We start from the raw sequence: 17,665 nt of genomic DNA on the forward strand, positions 1-17,665 counted from the left end.
TTTATTAGCATCGTTTATTTTGTTAGATTGTCTAGTGGTTGTTATCTTGTTAGCTGATGTATGAATGATCATACTTTTTGTTAAACTATTTTGTACAGTAAGACAAAAGTTCTTGTGCTTCTAACTAACTTGTAATTGCCTCATTATTGCCTTATGCTAGAACTTCTACCTCCCCACTAGTAGAACATAATGGAATTTTGCATAGCATATTAAGACAAGACGTTAATTCACAGTTCTGTTTGTTTGTCCTCAATAGGTGTGATTCCCAACCAAAGTTGCACTCTTTTTTCTCATTGTTTTTGGTCTTCTCTGGCATGTGGTGCATAACAGATACTTTACATTATAAACCTACTTGCATCCCATAACCTTTTTATCTTGTGTCTTGTCAACAATCTCGAACTGTTGAAATTAAAGGATTGGAATTAAGAGTTTATTGCGTAGATTTGCTCCTGATTTAGAGTCTTTATGTGCATTTATTAATTTTGTTTTTCCTTTAAATACCAATGTATTGTTTCTTTTTGATATCAAGAAAAGTAATTCCATAATTTTTGCTTACTGCCTACACATTTGTCTACTCATCTCAAAATTTTTTCCAAGACACTCATTTTCATTGATGACTTTAACTTAATTCTTATCCTTCAACGCTTCTTGAGATGTAGGGAAATGAAATTGATCATTCAATCTTTTATTTTCATACATCTCCTAGAAAATGTGTTTATTTAATTGTGTATGATGATTATATAATTATCTCAAGGAATGATGCAACCAAAAATTGCTTAGTTAAAGTAACATTTGTGCAAACACTTTCAAACCAAAGATCTAAGGTGCCTTAAAATACTTCCTAGGCATTGAAGTGACTCAATCACTTGAAATAAGAATAGAGATTTAGAGTGAATATGAGAGAGTGTGTAAACCCCTCTCAAGACTTTCATATTTATAATATCTTCATATACATCAGCTACAATGAACATAAGAGAATTCTAAAAGAAATTTCTGGAAACTAGGATCAACACAAAGTACAAAGCACCTAATAATAAATCCTAAAAGGTCATTTATTCTAACACAATCAAGAGAAGATATTTTTATTTCTCCAAAAAAAATGTTAGAAATCTCGAAAGAAACATTGATGATTGATTGTAGACCACTGGATAGTCCTATGGGTCCAAACCCCAAACATTAATGGTAGGACAAAGTGAGCCCTTTTCAGATCCAAAGAGATACACAAGACTTGAGGGAAAACTTATTACCTCACTATTACTAAGCCTATCATATATTTTTGCAGTTTGAATGGCTAGTTAATTTATGCAAACTCCTCACATTGATTACTCGAATGTTGTGTTTCACATTCTCAAATACTTGAAAAAGGCTCTAGGACAAGGTTTATTATATGAAGTCAAGGGAAGTAACCAAATATCTGGATATTGTGTTGTTAATTGGGTATGGTCTCCTAGAAATGTTTCACTTGATATTGTATTTTCATTGGAGGGAATGTTATTTCTTGAAAAAGCAAGAAACATAATGTAATTGTTCAACCAATTGTTGAAAGCTAAATATAGGATAATGACATCACTCATTTGTGTACTTGTGTGGATAAAAAAATTCTCTGACAAAGGTTTTATGAAATTCAAGAACAAAGGATGTATTGGCGAGGAATTGACTGTCATCCTTTTCGACAAGAGCTTTTGTCCAAGGAAAATTGCACCGAGTTTGTTGGTTCCAATGATCAGCTTCAAGATATTTTTGAGAAAATCCTTGAGCAGAGCTTAGATTCGACATATATGTTCCAAGCTTAGAAATACAATTTGTAGGCTTTGACTCGAGGGAGAGTGTTAGAATAGTTTACATTATATTTTGAGCAAAATCTATTTTTAGATGTACCTATACGTAACCTAGAATCCTATGGGAAATTTCTTTCTCTTTTCTTAAGCTTTTATTGTAAGCCATTGATCCTTATATATAATCAGCAGAGATATCTAAATTAAGAACTTTCAGGCTCTTTTCCTCATATATATTCTTTCAAGTAGTCTTAACTACAATAATAAAACAACAGTTTAGGCAGCCACTACATTTCCTTCTTCCTCCCATTATCATTTGTTAAAAGAGAAGAAAGCATACCATGACAAATTCAACCCCAAGTTCAGGTTGGTCAAACTGAACCCTATACCTACAATGATCGACAATTAGTACACTTCCATCATGAATCTCTCTTGTCTTTGGATGAATAGCAATAACACGCTGCCCAACAATTAAAGGTTGGGCCAAATCAGTAGGAAGACCTTCCTTGGTACCAGCAAGAATTTCAGCATAATGTGATCTAACAGATTTCCGGTATTCATGAAGTTTATGCTTCTCTTCTGTCAAAAATTGCTCTGAAAATCTTCTTGGTCTGCCAAGAGAACTGCGTAAGAGTAGCATGTATATGAAGTCATTTATCCAATACCAACTCAACCCAAAATCATAAGAATTATAAGAATGTTGGGTGCAAAGATTAAACTTATGACAATTCATCATAAATCTTCTAATACCACGTCACTAACAAACTAAACTCAGAAAGTTAAGCCATCAAGTGGAGGTATATGAATGATTTCATATATCTAATAGTCTTGGATGCACTTGGGTAAACAACTAAAATGCTTATCCAATAAGCTCCAATAATATCAGAGCTTGCATCATAAATTTAACCATGAATTTTGTTGAAATGGTCTAAAAGGTGCTTATTTTGATAAGCTTTACCAAAAAGTTCAATGAAACAAGCTAAAAAGAGCTAATATGAAATTTTCATCAACCCCAACACCCACTTAATCATGAATGCAATGATAGTGTAGAATGAAGTAGCATTTAAACATTTCAAATTAAATACCTTCTAATGACGCCCCACTCAATACGAGTCAATCTAGGAACATGACCCAATCCAACATGGTCTAAGTACTCCACAAACTCTCTCTTTGAAAACCATGGGTAATCAATAGCACTATAAAACCACTCAAAAGTGCACCATCGCCTCATTTGATATGATGACAGACAATTGATAAGCTTTCCCTATGATAACAAAAGTAAAATTACTTTCCTAATATAGACAAAAAAATCAATTGATGCCACACAGTACAAATGACAGATTATTAACCTTTTGACTAAAAGAACCATCTGGGAGTGAAGCAATGGGTTTATTATGTTGACTGCTAAAAGTAGTTCTGGACGCCACCAAATCTTGTGTCATTGGTTTTGGTTTTTCCATTTTTCTTCTTGGCCTTCCTCTGTCTAATGGACTGACTTCATTAGTTGATGAAACCTTTATGGGAGAAAAAAATGAATCATCCCTTTCCCTTTTGTCATTAGTGCTTGAAGACAGATTTCCTGGGGATTTCCCCACTTTTAGTTGTCTTGGATGTGGTGTACAAACAGATGACCGCTTACCTTTAACCAAGGATTTCTTCACCTCATCAGTGGGCTAAAACGAAGAAAATATTTGCACACTGTAAGTAGGCACATGAAAGTATAGTAATATACAAAACAACATCAGGTGCAAATAATACAGGAGATACTTTTTTGCAAAGCAACGCGGCCTCAAAGATTTATGGGTAATGAAATACAGAAAAGAAAATTAGAATTATATTAAAAGTCAAAATAGAAAAGGAAAGTGATTAGATACATTTATAATAGAATGCAACATGAAATATGATAGATACAAATGTAATATAACCATTGATGAGCCTTCATCTTACAACTTGAAAATTTTAGGCAAAAGCTTATGAATGGTTTTATATCTAACAATGTAACCCAACACAGAACTCCCAGAAGCTTTAGTACTTGAACTACACAGGAAAACAAGAGATAATTTTATTGATAATAACCATGCTAATTACATTATTAGTTCTTCCATGTGTAACAATGAATCTCTCTAAAACAATGAAACAAAATATGTTGAAATAAATAGAAAGATTAAGATATTAATCCTAATAAACCACTCTTTATAACATTCTCCCTCAAGTCGGTAAATGAATATCAATCATTCTCGTCTTGTTTTCAAGAACCTAGAATCTACAATGAGGAAACCCCTTAGTCAAAATGTCTACTATCTGAAGTCTTGTAGTGACATGAGCTATAACCACAGAGTTCATGTTATAGATTATTTTCTATGGAGTGTAATCTATTTAAATTTAAATGTTTGGTCATGCCTTGCTTCAATAGATTATAGGCAATGGTCATAACCGACTTATTCTCATAGTATTATAGCATAGGAATGTTTGCCTTGATTTTATGGTCATACAAAACTATTTCCATCTTTAGTTCTTCACATATACATTGACCAAGAGCTCGAAACTCAGCTTTTGCGCTAGAATGAGATACTTTATCCTATTTTTTGTTTCTCTAAGTTTGCAAACTTTCTCCAAGAAACAAATAGTACACAGAGGTAGATTTTCTTTTAGGATAGAATTTACATAATCAACATCAATATATATTTTTAGGGCCAAAGTGCCTTCCTTTTGGAAGAGTAACCTCCTTCCTGAGTTTGACTTCAAGTATTGAGGAACTTTGTGAAGTTTTTACATGGGTCTTTCTTTTGGGTGGTGCATAAACTAGCTCACCATTCTAAATATATAAAAAATATTTGGTCTTGTGGGTGAAAGATAAATAGGTTTTCCAATCACTTGAAGTTGAATAGGAACTCTTGAGTTCTGTTAGAATTATTACCTATTGTATCATTAACCCTATGTATAGGGTGTTGAGTGTGGAAAACTATCTACTGCCGTATCTACTGCTGTATCTAATCATGCCTAGTATCTTAGAGCAGTCTTTTCATATTCTATGTACTTGCTTCATTATAAATAGAAGAGAGGGAGAGTGGTCGAGTAGTCCACTACTCATATTTTTAAAGTCTCAATCTTAAGTTGGTATCAGAGCGGGTCGATCCCTCTCTGGTTTCTGTCTCATCTGGTCTGCCACCATCCGTCATAGCTGTCCGCGGTTGACCGTCGTTAGTCACCGCCGCTGTCCAAGTTCGTTTAACCTCGTTTTTGAACTACCCGACACTGTCAAACAACATTTCAACATTGTCCGTCACTGTCTGCAGTCCTCCGCCGCTGTCCGCCACCGTCCACCGACGCAGTTCCGTCCAGAAACCACCGAATCTGGACTACCTCTCCGCGCGACAGCCAACCCCGCCAGTGTCGCAGGTAGCGCCGTCGCCACTCGCCTCCACGCGAGTCATCTTTTTCCGCTGCAGTCAGGCGTGTGCCGCCCACGCGTCGTCATCCAGTCGTCGGTTCGTTGTCACGCCACCTCCATAGCCGTCGCCGGAGCCTCCTCTACCTGTTTTGACCTTCAAACCTCTGTTCCGGTGAAGTCCAGTAGCACCCCCTGTGGAAATCTCCCTAGGGTATTCGAAAATCGTCACTGTTTCACTGTTTTCCGAGATCCTCTCTCTTTTTGTTTATTCTCTTGATCAGATATGGCCACTGGAGGTACTGGGAGTGCTATTTCATTCTCCGGAAGCCCCTGCATTACTTCCGAGAAACTAAATGGCCAAAATTACCTACCTTGGTCCGTTGTCATCGAGATGTGGTTTCTCGGTCAAGGACATCACGACCACCTTGAGAAAGATGACAACCACGTACCTTCTGAAAAAGCTGAACAGTGGAAACAAGCAGATTTCCAACTATGTGCTCTATTGTGGCAGTTTGTGGAACCACGACTTTTGATGTCCCTACGGGCCTTCAAAACATGGCACTCGTTTTGGAAGCGAACTCATAATATCTATGCAAATGATATCCAGCGCCTCTATGATTCGGCGAACAAGTTGGCATCTATGAAAATGACTAACCATGATATGATTTCATTCATGAATGACGCTCAAGCTGTTGTGGAAGAACTTCGAATGTTCTTGGAAGTCGACTCTCTAGATGAAATGAAGAAAAAGCTTGACAAATACTATATGGTAATGATCCTCCGCGCTATACACCCAGACTTTAATCATATTCGAGATCAGCTTTTGACCTCTCATGAGGTTCCTTCCATGGAAACTTTGATCTCCCGCATGATACGTGTTCCAGCTCTTCAAACTCCAGAAAATCTTGCTGTAATGGAACCATTTGTCATGGTCGCCACCCGAGGAAGAGGAGGTCGTGGAACTAGAGGAGGTGGACGTGGAGGTCATGGGCGTCCTCAGTGTACATATTGTAAAAGGATGGGTCATATCCAAGAAAACTGCTACACTTTACATGGATTTCTTGCCAAAAAAGCCAATGTTTCCCAGGCAGAGACTACTGACTCCAAGTTCACTGAGGACGAGTATCAAGAGTACCTACAACTCAAATCCAACAGCTTGGCACAGTCATCTCAAGCTCCAAGTACATCAACTGTTTGCATCTCTCAATCCATGGAAGGTCACAATTCATGGGTAATTGACTCTGGTGCTTCTGATTACATTTCTGGTAATACCTCCTTGTTCTCAACCATTTCATTGCAAGAAAAATCTCATTTTATAACCCTTGCGAATGGTTCTAAAACATCCTCAAAGGGAGTCGGTCAAGCCATCTTATCTCCGTCCTTAAATCTAAAATCTGTCCTTTTTGTCCCTAATTGTCCTTTCAATTTAATTTCCTTAAGTCAGTTAATCAAAACATTGAATTGCTCTGTAACCTTCGATAACAAATCTTTTGTTATACATAAGCGTGGCTCGGGGAGACAGATTGGAGAAGGATATGAAATGGGCGGATTATACCATTTTGGATCTCGTCCACGGGTGTCATGTGTTGCAGCTCCCAATCCTAAAATGTTACATGATCGGCTTAGTCACCCTCACCTTAAAGAAAATGTTTCCCGAAATTAGTAGTCTCCAAACTTTAGAATGTGAGTCATGTCAACAAGGAAAACATGTTAGATCTACCTTTCCTAAAAGGTCTCAATCAAAGTGTACTTCTAGTTTTTTTTTGTCATCCATTCCGATATCTGGGGACCTAGTCGTGTCTCATCTTTTGGCTTTAGGTATTTTGTTACTTTCATTGATGAATATTCAAGATGTACTTGGGTTTATCTTATGAAAGATCGTTCTGAATTGTTATCCCTCTTCACATCCTTTTTGAATGAAATAAAAAATCAATTTGGTCAAGTAATTAAAGTCTTAAGAAGTGACAATGCCATTCTTTTTGAATGAAATCAAGAATCAATTTGGTCAAGTAATTAAAGTCTTAAGAAGTGACAATGCCAAAGAGTACTTTTCATCTGCTCTTTCTAATGTTTTGAGTTCCATGGTATCCAGTACCAATCTACTTGTCCTCATACGCCACAACAAAATGGTATAGCAGAAAGAAAAAATAAACACTTAGTTGAAACTGCTCGTACCCTTTTGCTTAGTGCTAACGTTCCTGTCCATCACTGGGGAGATGCCATCTTAACTGCAGGTTTTCTTATTAATCGGATGCCATCTTCCTCTCTCAATCATAAGGTCCCTTTCTCCAATCTATTTCCAGAAAATCCTCTCTTTCACCCTTCTCCTAGAGTTTTTGGTTGTGTATGTTTTGTTCATGACATGTCTCCCGGGTTAGACAAGCTTTCTGCTCGCTCTCTTAAATGTGTTTTCTTGGACTATTCACGACTTCAAAAAGGGTATCGATGTTACTCTCCTGAAACCAAGAAATATTACATGTCTGCCAATGTTACATTTTTTGAACAGACCCCTTACTTCTCTCCATCTGTTCAAGATGTCCATGTCATACAACAGGTCCTTCCTATTCCCGTGGTTGAGTACAATATTTCCAATGTCCCTATCACTCCAAGTCTCGACCAAAGTCCTCCTGAACCATCATCTCCACCTATTGATTCTTTCCAACACAGGACGCCGACAAATAGTCCAATTGTTCAAGAACATGGTGAATCCCCTACTTCAGATTCTTCTCCCACGTCTCTTGAGGTTGGCCCATTGCTCTCAGAAAAGGTACTCGTTCCTCTCGAAATCCACATCCCATTTATAATTTTCTTAACTATCACCGATTATCGCCTTCCTATTGTTCACTTTTATCCTCAGTGTCTTCTGTTGTTATTCCAAAAAATGCGAATGAAGCACTTGATCATCCTGGATGGCGACAAGCCATGATTGCAGAGATGCAGGCTCTTGAAAGCAATCATACTTGGGAGCTCGTGCCCCTCCCTTCGGGCAAGAAGGCTGTTGGTTGTCGATGGGTGTATGCAATTAAAGTTGGCCCCGATGGTCAGGTTGATCGACTCAAAGCCCGATTGGTTGCAAAAGGGTACACTCAGGTTTTTGGCCTTGACTATTGTGACACTTTCTCTACCGTGGCCAAGATGACTACTATTCGCCTCTTCTTTGCAATGGCAGCAATTCGTCACTGGCCGCTTCATCAATTGGATATCAAAAATGCCTTCCTTCATGGTGATCTTGAGGAGGAAGTTTACATGGAGCAACCTCCTGGGTTTGTTGCTCAGGGGAGTCTGGTATGGTATGCAAATTGCATCGATCTTTAGATTGCCTCAAACAATCACCACGAGCTTGGTTTAGAAAATTTAGCTCCATTGTTCAGAAATTTGGGTTAAGACGCAGTGAGGCAGATCACTCAATCTTTTACAAACATACCTCTCCTGGGAAATGTGTCTACCTAATAGTATATGTTGATGATATTGTTATTACAAGAAATGATACTACTGGAATATCTCAACTGAAGGAGCACTTGTGTAGACATTTTCAAACCAAGGATCTCGAAAGCCCCAAATACTTCTTGGGCATTGAAGTAGCTCAGTTAAAAGATGGAGTTGTAATCTCTCAAAGGAAATATGCTCTTGATATATTACAAGAAACATGTATGATTGACTGCAGACCAGTAGCGAGTCCTATGGACCCAAATCAGAAGTTAACAATAGAAGAAGGCGAATTATTCTCTGATCCAGAGATATAGGAGGCTTGTTGGAAAGTTAATTTATCTCACTATTACGAGGCCTGATCTATCTTTCGCAGTTGGGATTGTTAGCCAGTTTATGCAGACCCCATGTCTTGGACATTGGAATGCCATCATCCATATTTTAAGGTACCTCAAGAAGGCTCCAGGACAAGGTTTGCTATATGAAGATAAAGGAAATGTTCAAATCTCTGGGTACTGTAATGCTGATTGGGCAGGCTCTCTTATTGACAGACGCTCTACTACAGGATATTGTGTCCTCCTTGGAGGAAATGTTATCTCTTGGAAAAGTAAGAAGCAAAATGTAGTGGCTCGATCCACCGTTGAAGCTGAATATCGGGCAATGGTGTCTCTCACGTGTGAACTCATATGGGTAAAGCAATTTTTTCGAGAGCTTAACTTCTGTGAAATTCAGACTATGAAGATGTACTGTGACAACCAGGCTGCTCTCCACATTACATCAAATCCAGTGTTTCATGAGAGAACTAAACACATAGAAATTGACTGCCACTTTGTTCGAGAAAGATTGATGACCAAGGAAATTTGTACTGAGTTCGTTGGGTCAAATGACCAACTTGCAGATGTGTTGACCAAGTCATTAAGGGAACCTCGGATTGAGTTCATTTGTTCCAAGCTTGGTTCATACAATTTGTATGCTCCAGCTTGAGAGGGAGTGTTAGAATTATTACCTATTGTATCATTAACCCTATGTATAGGATGTTGAGTGTGGGAAACTATCTACTGCTGTATCTAATCATGCCTAGTATCTTAGAGCAGTCTTTTCATATTCTATGTACTTGCTTCATTATAAATAGAAGAAAGGGAGAGTGGTCGAGTAGTCCACTACTCATATTTTTAAAGTCTCAATCTTAAGTAGTTCCAATATCCCAACTTTCCAATATTTTTTAGGAAATTAAGTAAATATTATCTTTGGGAGATAAAAATCTCTTTATTGGAGTAAGCAAGCTCTATTCAAGAAAGTATAAGTTTTCCAAGGTTCTTCATTTTGGGTAGTCAATCTCTCAACTTTATCATCTACATAGACAAGAGTATAGTGTGTTTACTAGTAGAGGAGTGTTTTATGAATAAAGTATAATCTCTTTGGTATTACCTGAATCTTACAAAGACCATTACTTTTGTACATCTCCTAAACTATGATTTCGGAGGCTTAAGCATGTATAAGTGAATTAAAAATGGGTATTACATTTATTATTAGTAATGGAACAGGATGCACAGTGGTGCTTTGACAATTGACAAATATTATATTTGAATGATTCAGGATTCTTTGGTAAGCAAATGAGGGGTTTAGGATTTGACTAGGTTGAACGAGAGATACCCAAGTCTTTTATAATAAAGCCATGATTGGGAACTTCCTCATGTTTCTAATGTTGCTTGTTGGCTTATGACCTTTGGTTCATTCAAATCTTTGGGATCCAACATATACAACTTGCTTTGCTCCTTAAATTAAAATCTCTTCCTCATGGCAAAGTCCTAAAATCATGACAAAATGCTACAAAGCAATTCAAATCTTTCATACGTTTTTGTACAGATATAAGAATATTGACCAATTGTAGGACATAAAACATCCTTGAATACAATAAATGGTTCAATTTGCAATGGGTCCAATATCACTATTCGAACTATAATGAGTTGTTCTCTAGTTGTTTTGACATGAGTTGAAGAGCATAGGAAATGGAGTCATGTGATTTGTTGCTCCTAAATCAAGAATCTAAACATTCTAAGACACATGACTAATAGTATTGAAATGACCTATTACCTTCCATAAAAAGATTCCACAATTCATAGGGTTTACTTATCGAATCAATCATTATTCTAAAACGATCATGTTCCTCCTCATAGGCTTCTTACCAAGATCTGGTTAAGGTGGAGCAATGGGTTGATCTATTTCTTCATGCTCTGAGGTAGTATAGTTTGCCCATCAATGTAAGGTTTCATTGTTGCCTCCCATGCGCTCTAGAACTATCTATTGTGGAGTTTAACAATATTCTTCATAGTTGCCTTCTGCAGAAGACTTCTCTTCAGCGTTTGATTTCTTGTGGATCCTCTTACGTGTTGTCATTGCATAGCTTGTGATGGAGCTTCCACTATCAAAATATCAGCCTCCAAGTTTCTTATCCCCTTAAAATTAAAAATACTTATAACCATGGAGGCAATTATACTCCTCTAAGATTTGTAACCAAATTGGGTCATACTCTTGGTTCAGGCTACGTAATAATTTAGAGATTCTTCCTTTTTCCACAACTTCAACAAGTGTGGCAACATTCACTTACGAATCATCAAATTTTGGTACAAGTCTAGTTTGATCGGCAACTCAGTCAAAATTCTACAATATTTCAATACGGAGAAAGAACCTTGTTTCGTATTGTTGGAAGTTCCACATCGACTAGAGATAAGGCCAATTCACAATATATAAGTGGGCACAATCCTCACCTTACAAGCCGGTTTTGTGGGGTTGAGTTAGGCTTAAAAATCCACTTTCTAACATGGTATCAAAGCCAAGTTAAAGCCTATCCTAGCGAACTTTCTTGGACATTCTGTTCCACCCAATATCGGGCCGCTAACGGACCACCAACTAATTTCTTGTCCCACGCACAAGATGAATATACCTCGGCGTGAGGGGAAGTGTTGGAAGTCTCACATCGACTAGAGATAAGGCAATTTCATAGTATATAGGTGAGGTGCAAACCTAACCTTACAAGCCGGTTTTGTGGGGTTGAGTTAGGCTTAAAGCCCACTTCTAACATGGTATCAGATCCATGTTAGAGCCTATCCTAGCAAACTTTCTTGGACATTCTATTTCACCTGCTATCTCGGGCCGCTAAAAGACCACCCACTAATTTCTTGTCCCACGTACGAGATGAATATACTTCGGCGTGAGGGGGTGTGTGTTGAAAGTCCAACATCGACTAGAGATAAGGCCAATTCACAATATATAAGTGGGCGCAATCCTCACCTTACAAGCCGGTTTTGTGGGGTTGAGTTAGACTTAAAAACCCACGTATTAAACACTCTGCTCTCAATTCATAACAAGCAATAAAATCATTCTTCCATGAAAAGGTGTTATTTAGTCATCATCTCATATCCCAAGTTTGAAAGCTTTGATACCAGCTTCAACTATGCAGGGAAACAAGAAATAATTTTATTGGTGTCAATCATGTCAATTACACTCTTTGTTCTATTTGTAATTATCAATACCTAAAATAGGAAAAAAAATATGCTAAAATAAATAGGAAGATTCTAAAGATATTATATCGTAGGAGATACGAAGACGACCCCAGACATTTCTATCCTAATAAACAACTACTTATAATAGTTATATAAAGCCTACTTATTAGTTGCTTACTTTTATTACATATCGAACAAGAGGCACTTATAGAAGTTTTAATGTCTAAAGCAAATATAATGAGTTAGGGAAAGCAATTTCATGCATGTTTTAAGACCATGCTAGAGAATATATATATATATATATTAAAATTACACTTAATGATATAAATATTTTCAAAGCCTTACTTGATTAATTAATGACTCCAATTGAATAAATTGAGGATTAACGCTTTTACATGTTAAATTACTCAATTACAATCAATAATTGGAACTTAATTTGTAAGTGTTAATGATTTAAATTACAATATTATTTATATTTGTATTCTCAAACAACACAATACAAAAATTGTAATCATTTCAATTAGTATCTTATTTTTATTTTAATTACGAAAACCCAACCCACTTTGTCATCCCTAGAAAAAAGGTAAATACTTAAATGTGTTTTCTCAAATTCAGTTTGCTTTTGAAATAGTAGAGGAAGAGCCAGAGATCAAAGAAGTCATTGTGAAATCATACATCTAAAATTAGTTTTCTTATATGTTTACCACAATGGGTGGAAAACAATTTATGATAAATGCATGAGTTTTGAAAATTATCATATTCAAATTATCTAAAGATAAAGTGAGACAATTTCTCATGGACTAGGACTGGATTCCACGTAGTAACACATGCAAATAACCAGCACATACAAATACCCATAAATTGGTTGCAACAACACATTCAAACCTTAAATTTTGACTTTATTTTCAAATTGCCTTCTCATTATAATGTCACTAAAAATTTTGACCTTTTCATGTCAAATATTTTCAATTGGAATTTATCACAATCCAGACAGAAGTCCCATCAAATATTAGAAGCAAGGTTGCTATTCTCCATCAAAATTAACAGTTGTATCTCAGGTTACACCCAATTTAAAAAGGAACAAAAGGTCTGGGAACCAAATTATATATCATTATTGCTTTAATAATCAGTAATTGCATACCTTGGTTTTCTGGGAACCACTTAAATGAGAACCAGTATGAGTTTCATCATTCTGCAACAAACAAAATACATCATACTTGCATGGAACGAGTCAATATAACAGAAAATATTAAACAAGGAACCACAAAATTGATACTGGAAAATAAAGAATTCTTACTTTCAAGTAAAACCTTTGTCTCCTTTTCCTGAATCCTGCACTAAGATGGGGTGTTCCCTCTGCTTCGGGTACAACTCCATTATCAGAAAAAACCTTGGAAAACTTACTTGAAGCAGTGCTTTCAATCTTAGGAAATACTTTATGTGATTCCATTTTAGATTCATCAACAACATCACGGTTCCCTTCCTTGAACTGTGCAGATGACTCTAACACACAGAAAACAGAAAATATTTAAACAATCATAAAGTGTAGACAAAAAAAGGATTTTCAATACATATAGATATTTTCTTTTGCAGGGGTGAAAGGAACTCGATGAAGCCAAATTGAAACTGATATTGTCATTGTATGAAGCTTGTTAAGTACGTTGCAGGAAGATACAGAATACAGGGAGAAAATTACAAGGCAAAACCGCGCAAAAGGAAAGGAATATCAACAGAGAGAAGCATCTAAAAAATTATTTTAAATTAATATACTACTAAAAAAGTAATACCAGGCTAAGAAGTCTATTATTCTTCCGCAGATTAAAAAGGTGAGCTCAGTTCATAAACTAGTGAAGAGTTGCATTATGAGTATTCTTGTTGAGATTTTGTGTCATCTGTATTGTAATTACTCTGTTTGTCTCCCTGACATTATCCAGATTATGACAATAAGAACATAATTAGGTAATATTTCACACATTACTCTGAGTCTCAAGTTGGCATATGTGTATCTAAATGCAAGTAATCCCACCATGCAGCTGCTGTCAAGGACTGCTGGTCAACCCTAGGTCTTATGGTGACACATTCTTTGCTTTGTCAGTGATAATAATTAGACAGTAGGTTAATTGGTCAAAGAAATAACACATCTTGCTTACACAGATGTGGATTGGGGTAAATCTCCCAGTGAACATGGAAAAAACTCAGGATATTGTACTCTAATGGGAGGAAATCTTATTTCTTATAAAAGCAAGAAGCAAAGTGTTGTCATTAGATGTAGTGTGAAGGCTAGATATCAAGCTACGGCCATTACCATACGTGAAATTATCTGGTTTAAAAATTCCTTAGTGAGCTCAAGCTTTTGCAAATTGAGCCAATGAAACTCATTTTTGACAACTAAATAGATCGACTTACAGCATTTAATCTAGTCTTCATGAATGGATTAAACACAGATATAGATTGTTACTATCCATGAGAAGATCACTTCCAGGGAAGTCACTGCTTCATTTATAAACTCTAACAATCAGCTGACCGATATATTCATCAAGTCTCTCGGAGTACAAGCAATTTGCTATATGTACCAAGCTTGAAGCAAGTGATTTATATGCTCCGGATTGAGGGGTGTTGAGATACGATTGTTTTAATTTCTCATTATTTTTTTGTACAAATCTAATTTGTGTCCAAAAATCAGGACAATATTCCCATCCCATTAATTTGATTAAAATTCAGTATTATCAATATGCATTGTTGAGGGATTATCTTCATCAAGCAATCCGAGTCTCAAGTCTGGCCAGTGCATGAATGGCAGAACCCACCAAGTTTCTGTTTCCAATGTTTCATGGAAAAGGTTATCAGCATGGAAAGTGTGAGCAATATTTCATGCTGGAAGAAGAAAACAAATGTAAAGATGAAGTTCCAGGGATCAAATCAAGAGGCCAGAAAAATAAATCATGGTGGCAGGGAAGAGATAAAATCTGTGAATGGACCAAGAAAAATTCCAGAACAGCAACAAAAGAAAAACAACTCTAATAGGTCAATTAGTTGGGAAAAGAGGACAAAAAGGCTGAGCTGGAATTACATGAAGGGGGCTCAATTCCTTATCTAGTGGACCAAGCCCAAAGGTGTAAGTTGAACAAGGAAATAATTTGCGATGAACCAAGAATTAGAAATACAAAAGAAAATAGAGACTTTATTGTATAGTAAGAAAAGAACAGAGTAGGAGAGCAATCTCTCATCCAAGTCTCCCCTTCATAAAGAGCTAATGCTCAATTTACAAATGATACAAACTAGCATAATGCTTTCTCCTTACGTCCCCCTACTTATTTAACACATTAACCTGATAACTAGCTATTCAATATCCTAAATGTCTTATTCCCCGTAGTTCTAACATAAGTTCTTTTTAGCGTTAATGAGCCCAGCAAAATACAATAAAATAGGGAAAGAAAAACAAGAAAATTGATTTTTCCTCATGTTCTCATGGACTAGACCCTGCACATTAAGGTGGATGACCATCATAACCTTCAGTAACAACATGAAACACTTTGTTTCACAGCCAATGGGTGCACTCATGTCTGCGATTGACACAGGAGGACTGAAAGTTAATGTTGGACGGCAGTGAACTGGCTATTTTGCTAATCAGTTGGAACTCCCCAGGGGCATTATTTCAGATTTTCAGTACCCACATGCTTCCACATGTCTAATGTCACATTCTTAGATGTAATCCCTTATTTACCTCTCCTATAGAACCGGATTCTATTTCTCAAGTTTTAGTTATTCCTTGTCTTAATTCTTCAGTTCCTTCTCCTTGAGTTCAAGAAAGGCCTCTTTGTCACCTACATTGAAGCATCCCAGAGACTATTCTACTCATAATTTACCACTGTCATGGGCATCCCATGTCAATAGAGGAGCATTCTATAGAAAGTTTAGATGAATCACTCCTGCCCTAATATCTTCTACTCCAAATCTGCATGGGTATTTGACAAGACAAATCGACTAATTGTTGTCCATAAAATCACATATTCTGTATGCAATTCTCATACAAGCCATAATTTCCACATATTTTTCTTCTCCATAAAAGTATATAGTCTATTTGCTTACTAGGGGCATACAAGAGACAATCCCGTACTGTAATTTTTTTTTTGCAGATGACATAGTTTTAATTGAAAAATCAAGGGTAACAGTTAGCTTTAAACTTGAGCTTCAGAGATAGACTTTGTTGGAAACAAAGGGTTTTCACTTACGTAGAAGGAAGACGAAGTATATGCATTCCAATTCAAGCAAAAGACAAAAGGAATATGTTCTATAAGTAAAAATTAGATGTCATTCTATAGGTTGACAAGTTTAAATACGTAGTGATCAATATTATAATATTACAGGGAAATATTTTAGAATGTCATACAGGTTACAAACAGGATGGCTACATGGAGAAAGTCATCAAGTGTTTCTGTGATTGCAAAAAGACCTACCAAGCTGAAAGTGAAACTCAATCATACAAACAAGATGGCTACTATGGAGAAAGTCATCCAGTGTTTGTGATTGCAAAAGGACCAACCAAGCTGACAGTGAAACTTTATCATACAAACACGATGGCAACTATGGAGAAAGTCATCCAGTGTTTGTGATTGCAAAAAGACCTACCAAGCTGAAAGTGAAACCTCATCATATTGTTGTATATCTATGGTAGTGAATAGTGAACTTAAAAGGGACAAGAGAAAAGAAGGGAGTAGCCTAAACGAGAGTGGTAAGACGAACATGTGGCCACACGAAAAGGAAAGATACAAAATAATTGTATACAAGGATATGTTGGTGTAACACAAATTGAGAAAGACATAACAGATAGCCAATTAAGGTAATTTGAACACACAAAGAAGACCACTGAAAGGCTTTGATACCATGTTGAAATAAAATTAGCATTAAGCGAAGTCATCCAACAAATGTGTAAGTCACATTCTAAGGTTTGAGTCAAGTGATGTGGGACTTCCCAACATATAGAAGATCTCAATTATGGGAATAGGACTTTTATTGCTATTATTGTATCACAAGATTTCCTCTTCATATTATGCTTTTGTCACTACTTAGTAGGAGGCCCTTTCCAGCTTAGCAACAAGCTATCCTTTACCTATTCTCCACTGACTACCATCTCCACCTTCTTCACTTCCCTAAAGTGAATACAATAAAAGCTCAGTGTGTTCACTAATTAAGCATTCAGTTCTAAGCTTATGCATAGAATAGTGCATCCCAGCAAAGGAAGCAACCATGATGAAATCACAAAGGAGAGGCCACAAAGAGATTCATAACATAAAAGTATGCACCAGGAAAAAGACATACTTAAAAGCACATCCATTACAGATAGGATTATGGATCCAACTAATACTAAAATTGAGCCCCGGTTGTGGTTTTCTTTCAGTTTTTGGCTTGTATTTTTGGGGCAAGGGAATTTTACTTGGACCATTTATCTTGTATCTCTGTACTTTCTTCTAATGTTAACTAGTGATGACTCTCCTTTGTTAGTAGCAATTGTTTTTCAAGCATTCATATTATTATGCACATCTAGAATTTATAGTTACATACTTTTAGTT

The 17,665-nt window shown here is 36.4% G+C and overlaps 1 protein-coding gene across 9 annotated transcripts in view; it reads right to left on the reverse strand.

Annotated features, from left to right (window-relative positions):
• The window catches only part of LOC114177371 (protein ALWAYS EARLY 3), a 31,367-nt gene that overhangs the window by 7,364 nt on the left and 6,338 nt on the right, over positions 1-17,665 (reverse strand). For all 9 annotated transcript variants that reach the window (XM_028062689.1, XM_028062687.1, XM_028062682.1 and 6 more), the window contains 5 exons: positions 13,393-13,598; positions 13,237-13,287; positions 3,125-3,448; positions 2,861-3,039; positions 2,116-2,398 (listed from right to left, as the gene is read on the reverse strand). In XM_028062689.1, coding sequence (XP_027918490.1) covers positions 2,116-2,398; positions 2,861-3,039; positions 3,125-3,448; positions 13,237-13,287; positions 13,393-13,598 — 1,043 coding nt within the window. The remainder of the gene's footprint in view (positions 1-2,115; positions 2,399-2,860; positions 3,040-3,124; positions 3,449-13,236; positions 13,288-13,392; positions 13,599-17,665) is intronic.

This window comes from Vigna unguiculata, chromosome 3 (assembly GCF_004118075.2).
Source record: "Vigna unguiculata cultivar IT97K-499-35 chromosome 3, ASM411807v1, whole genome shotgun sequence".
NCBI lineage: Eukaryota > Viridiplantae > Streptophyta > Magnoliopsida > Fabales > Fabaceae > Vigna > Vigna unguiculata.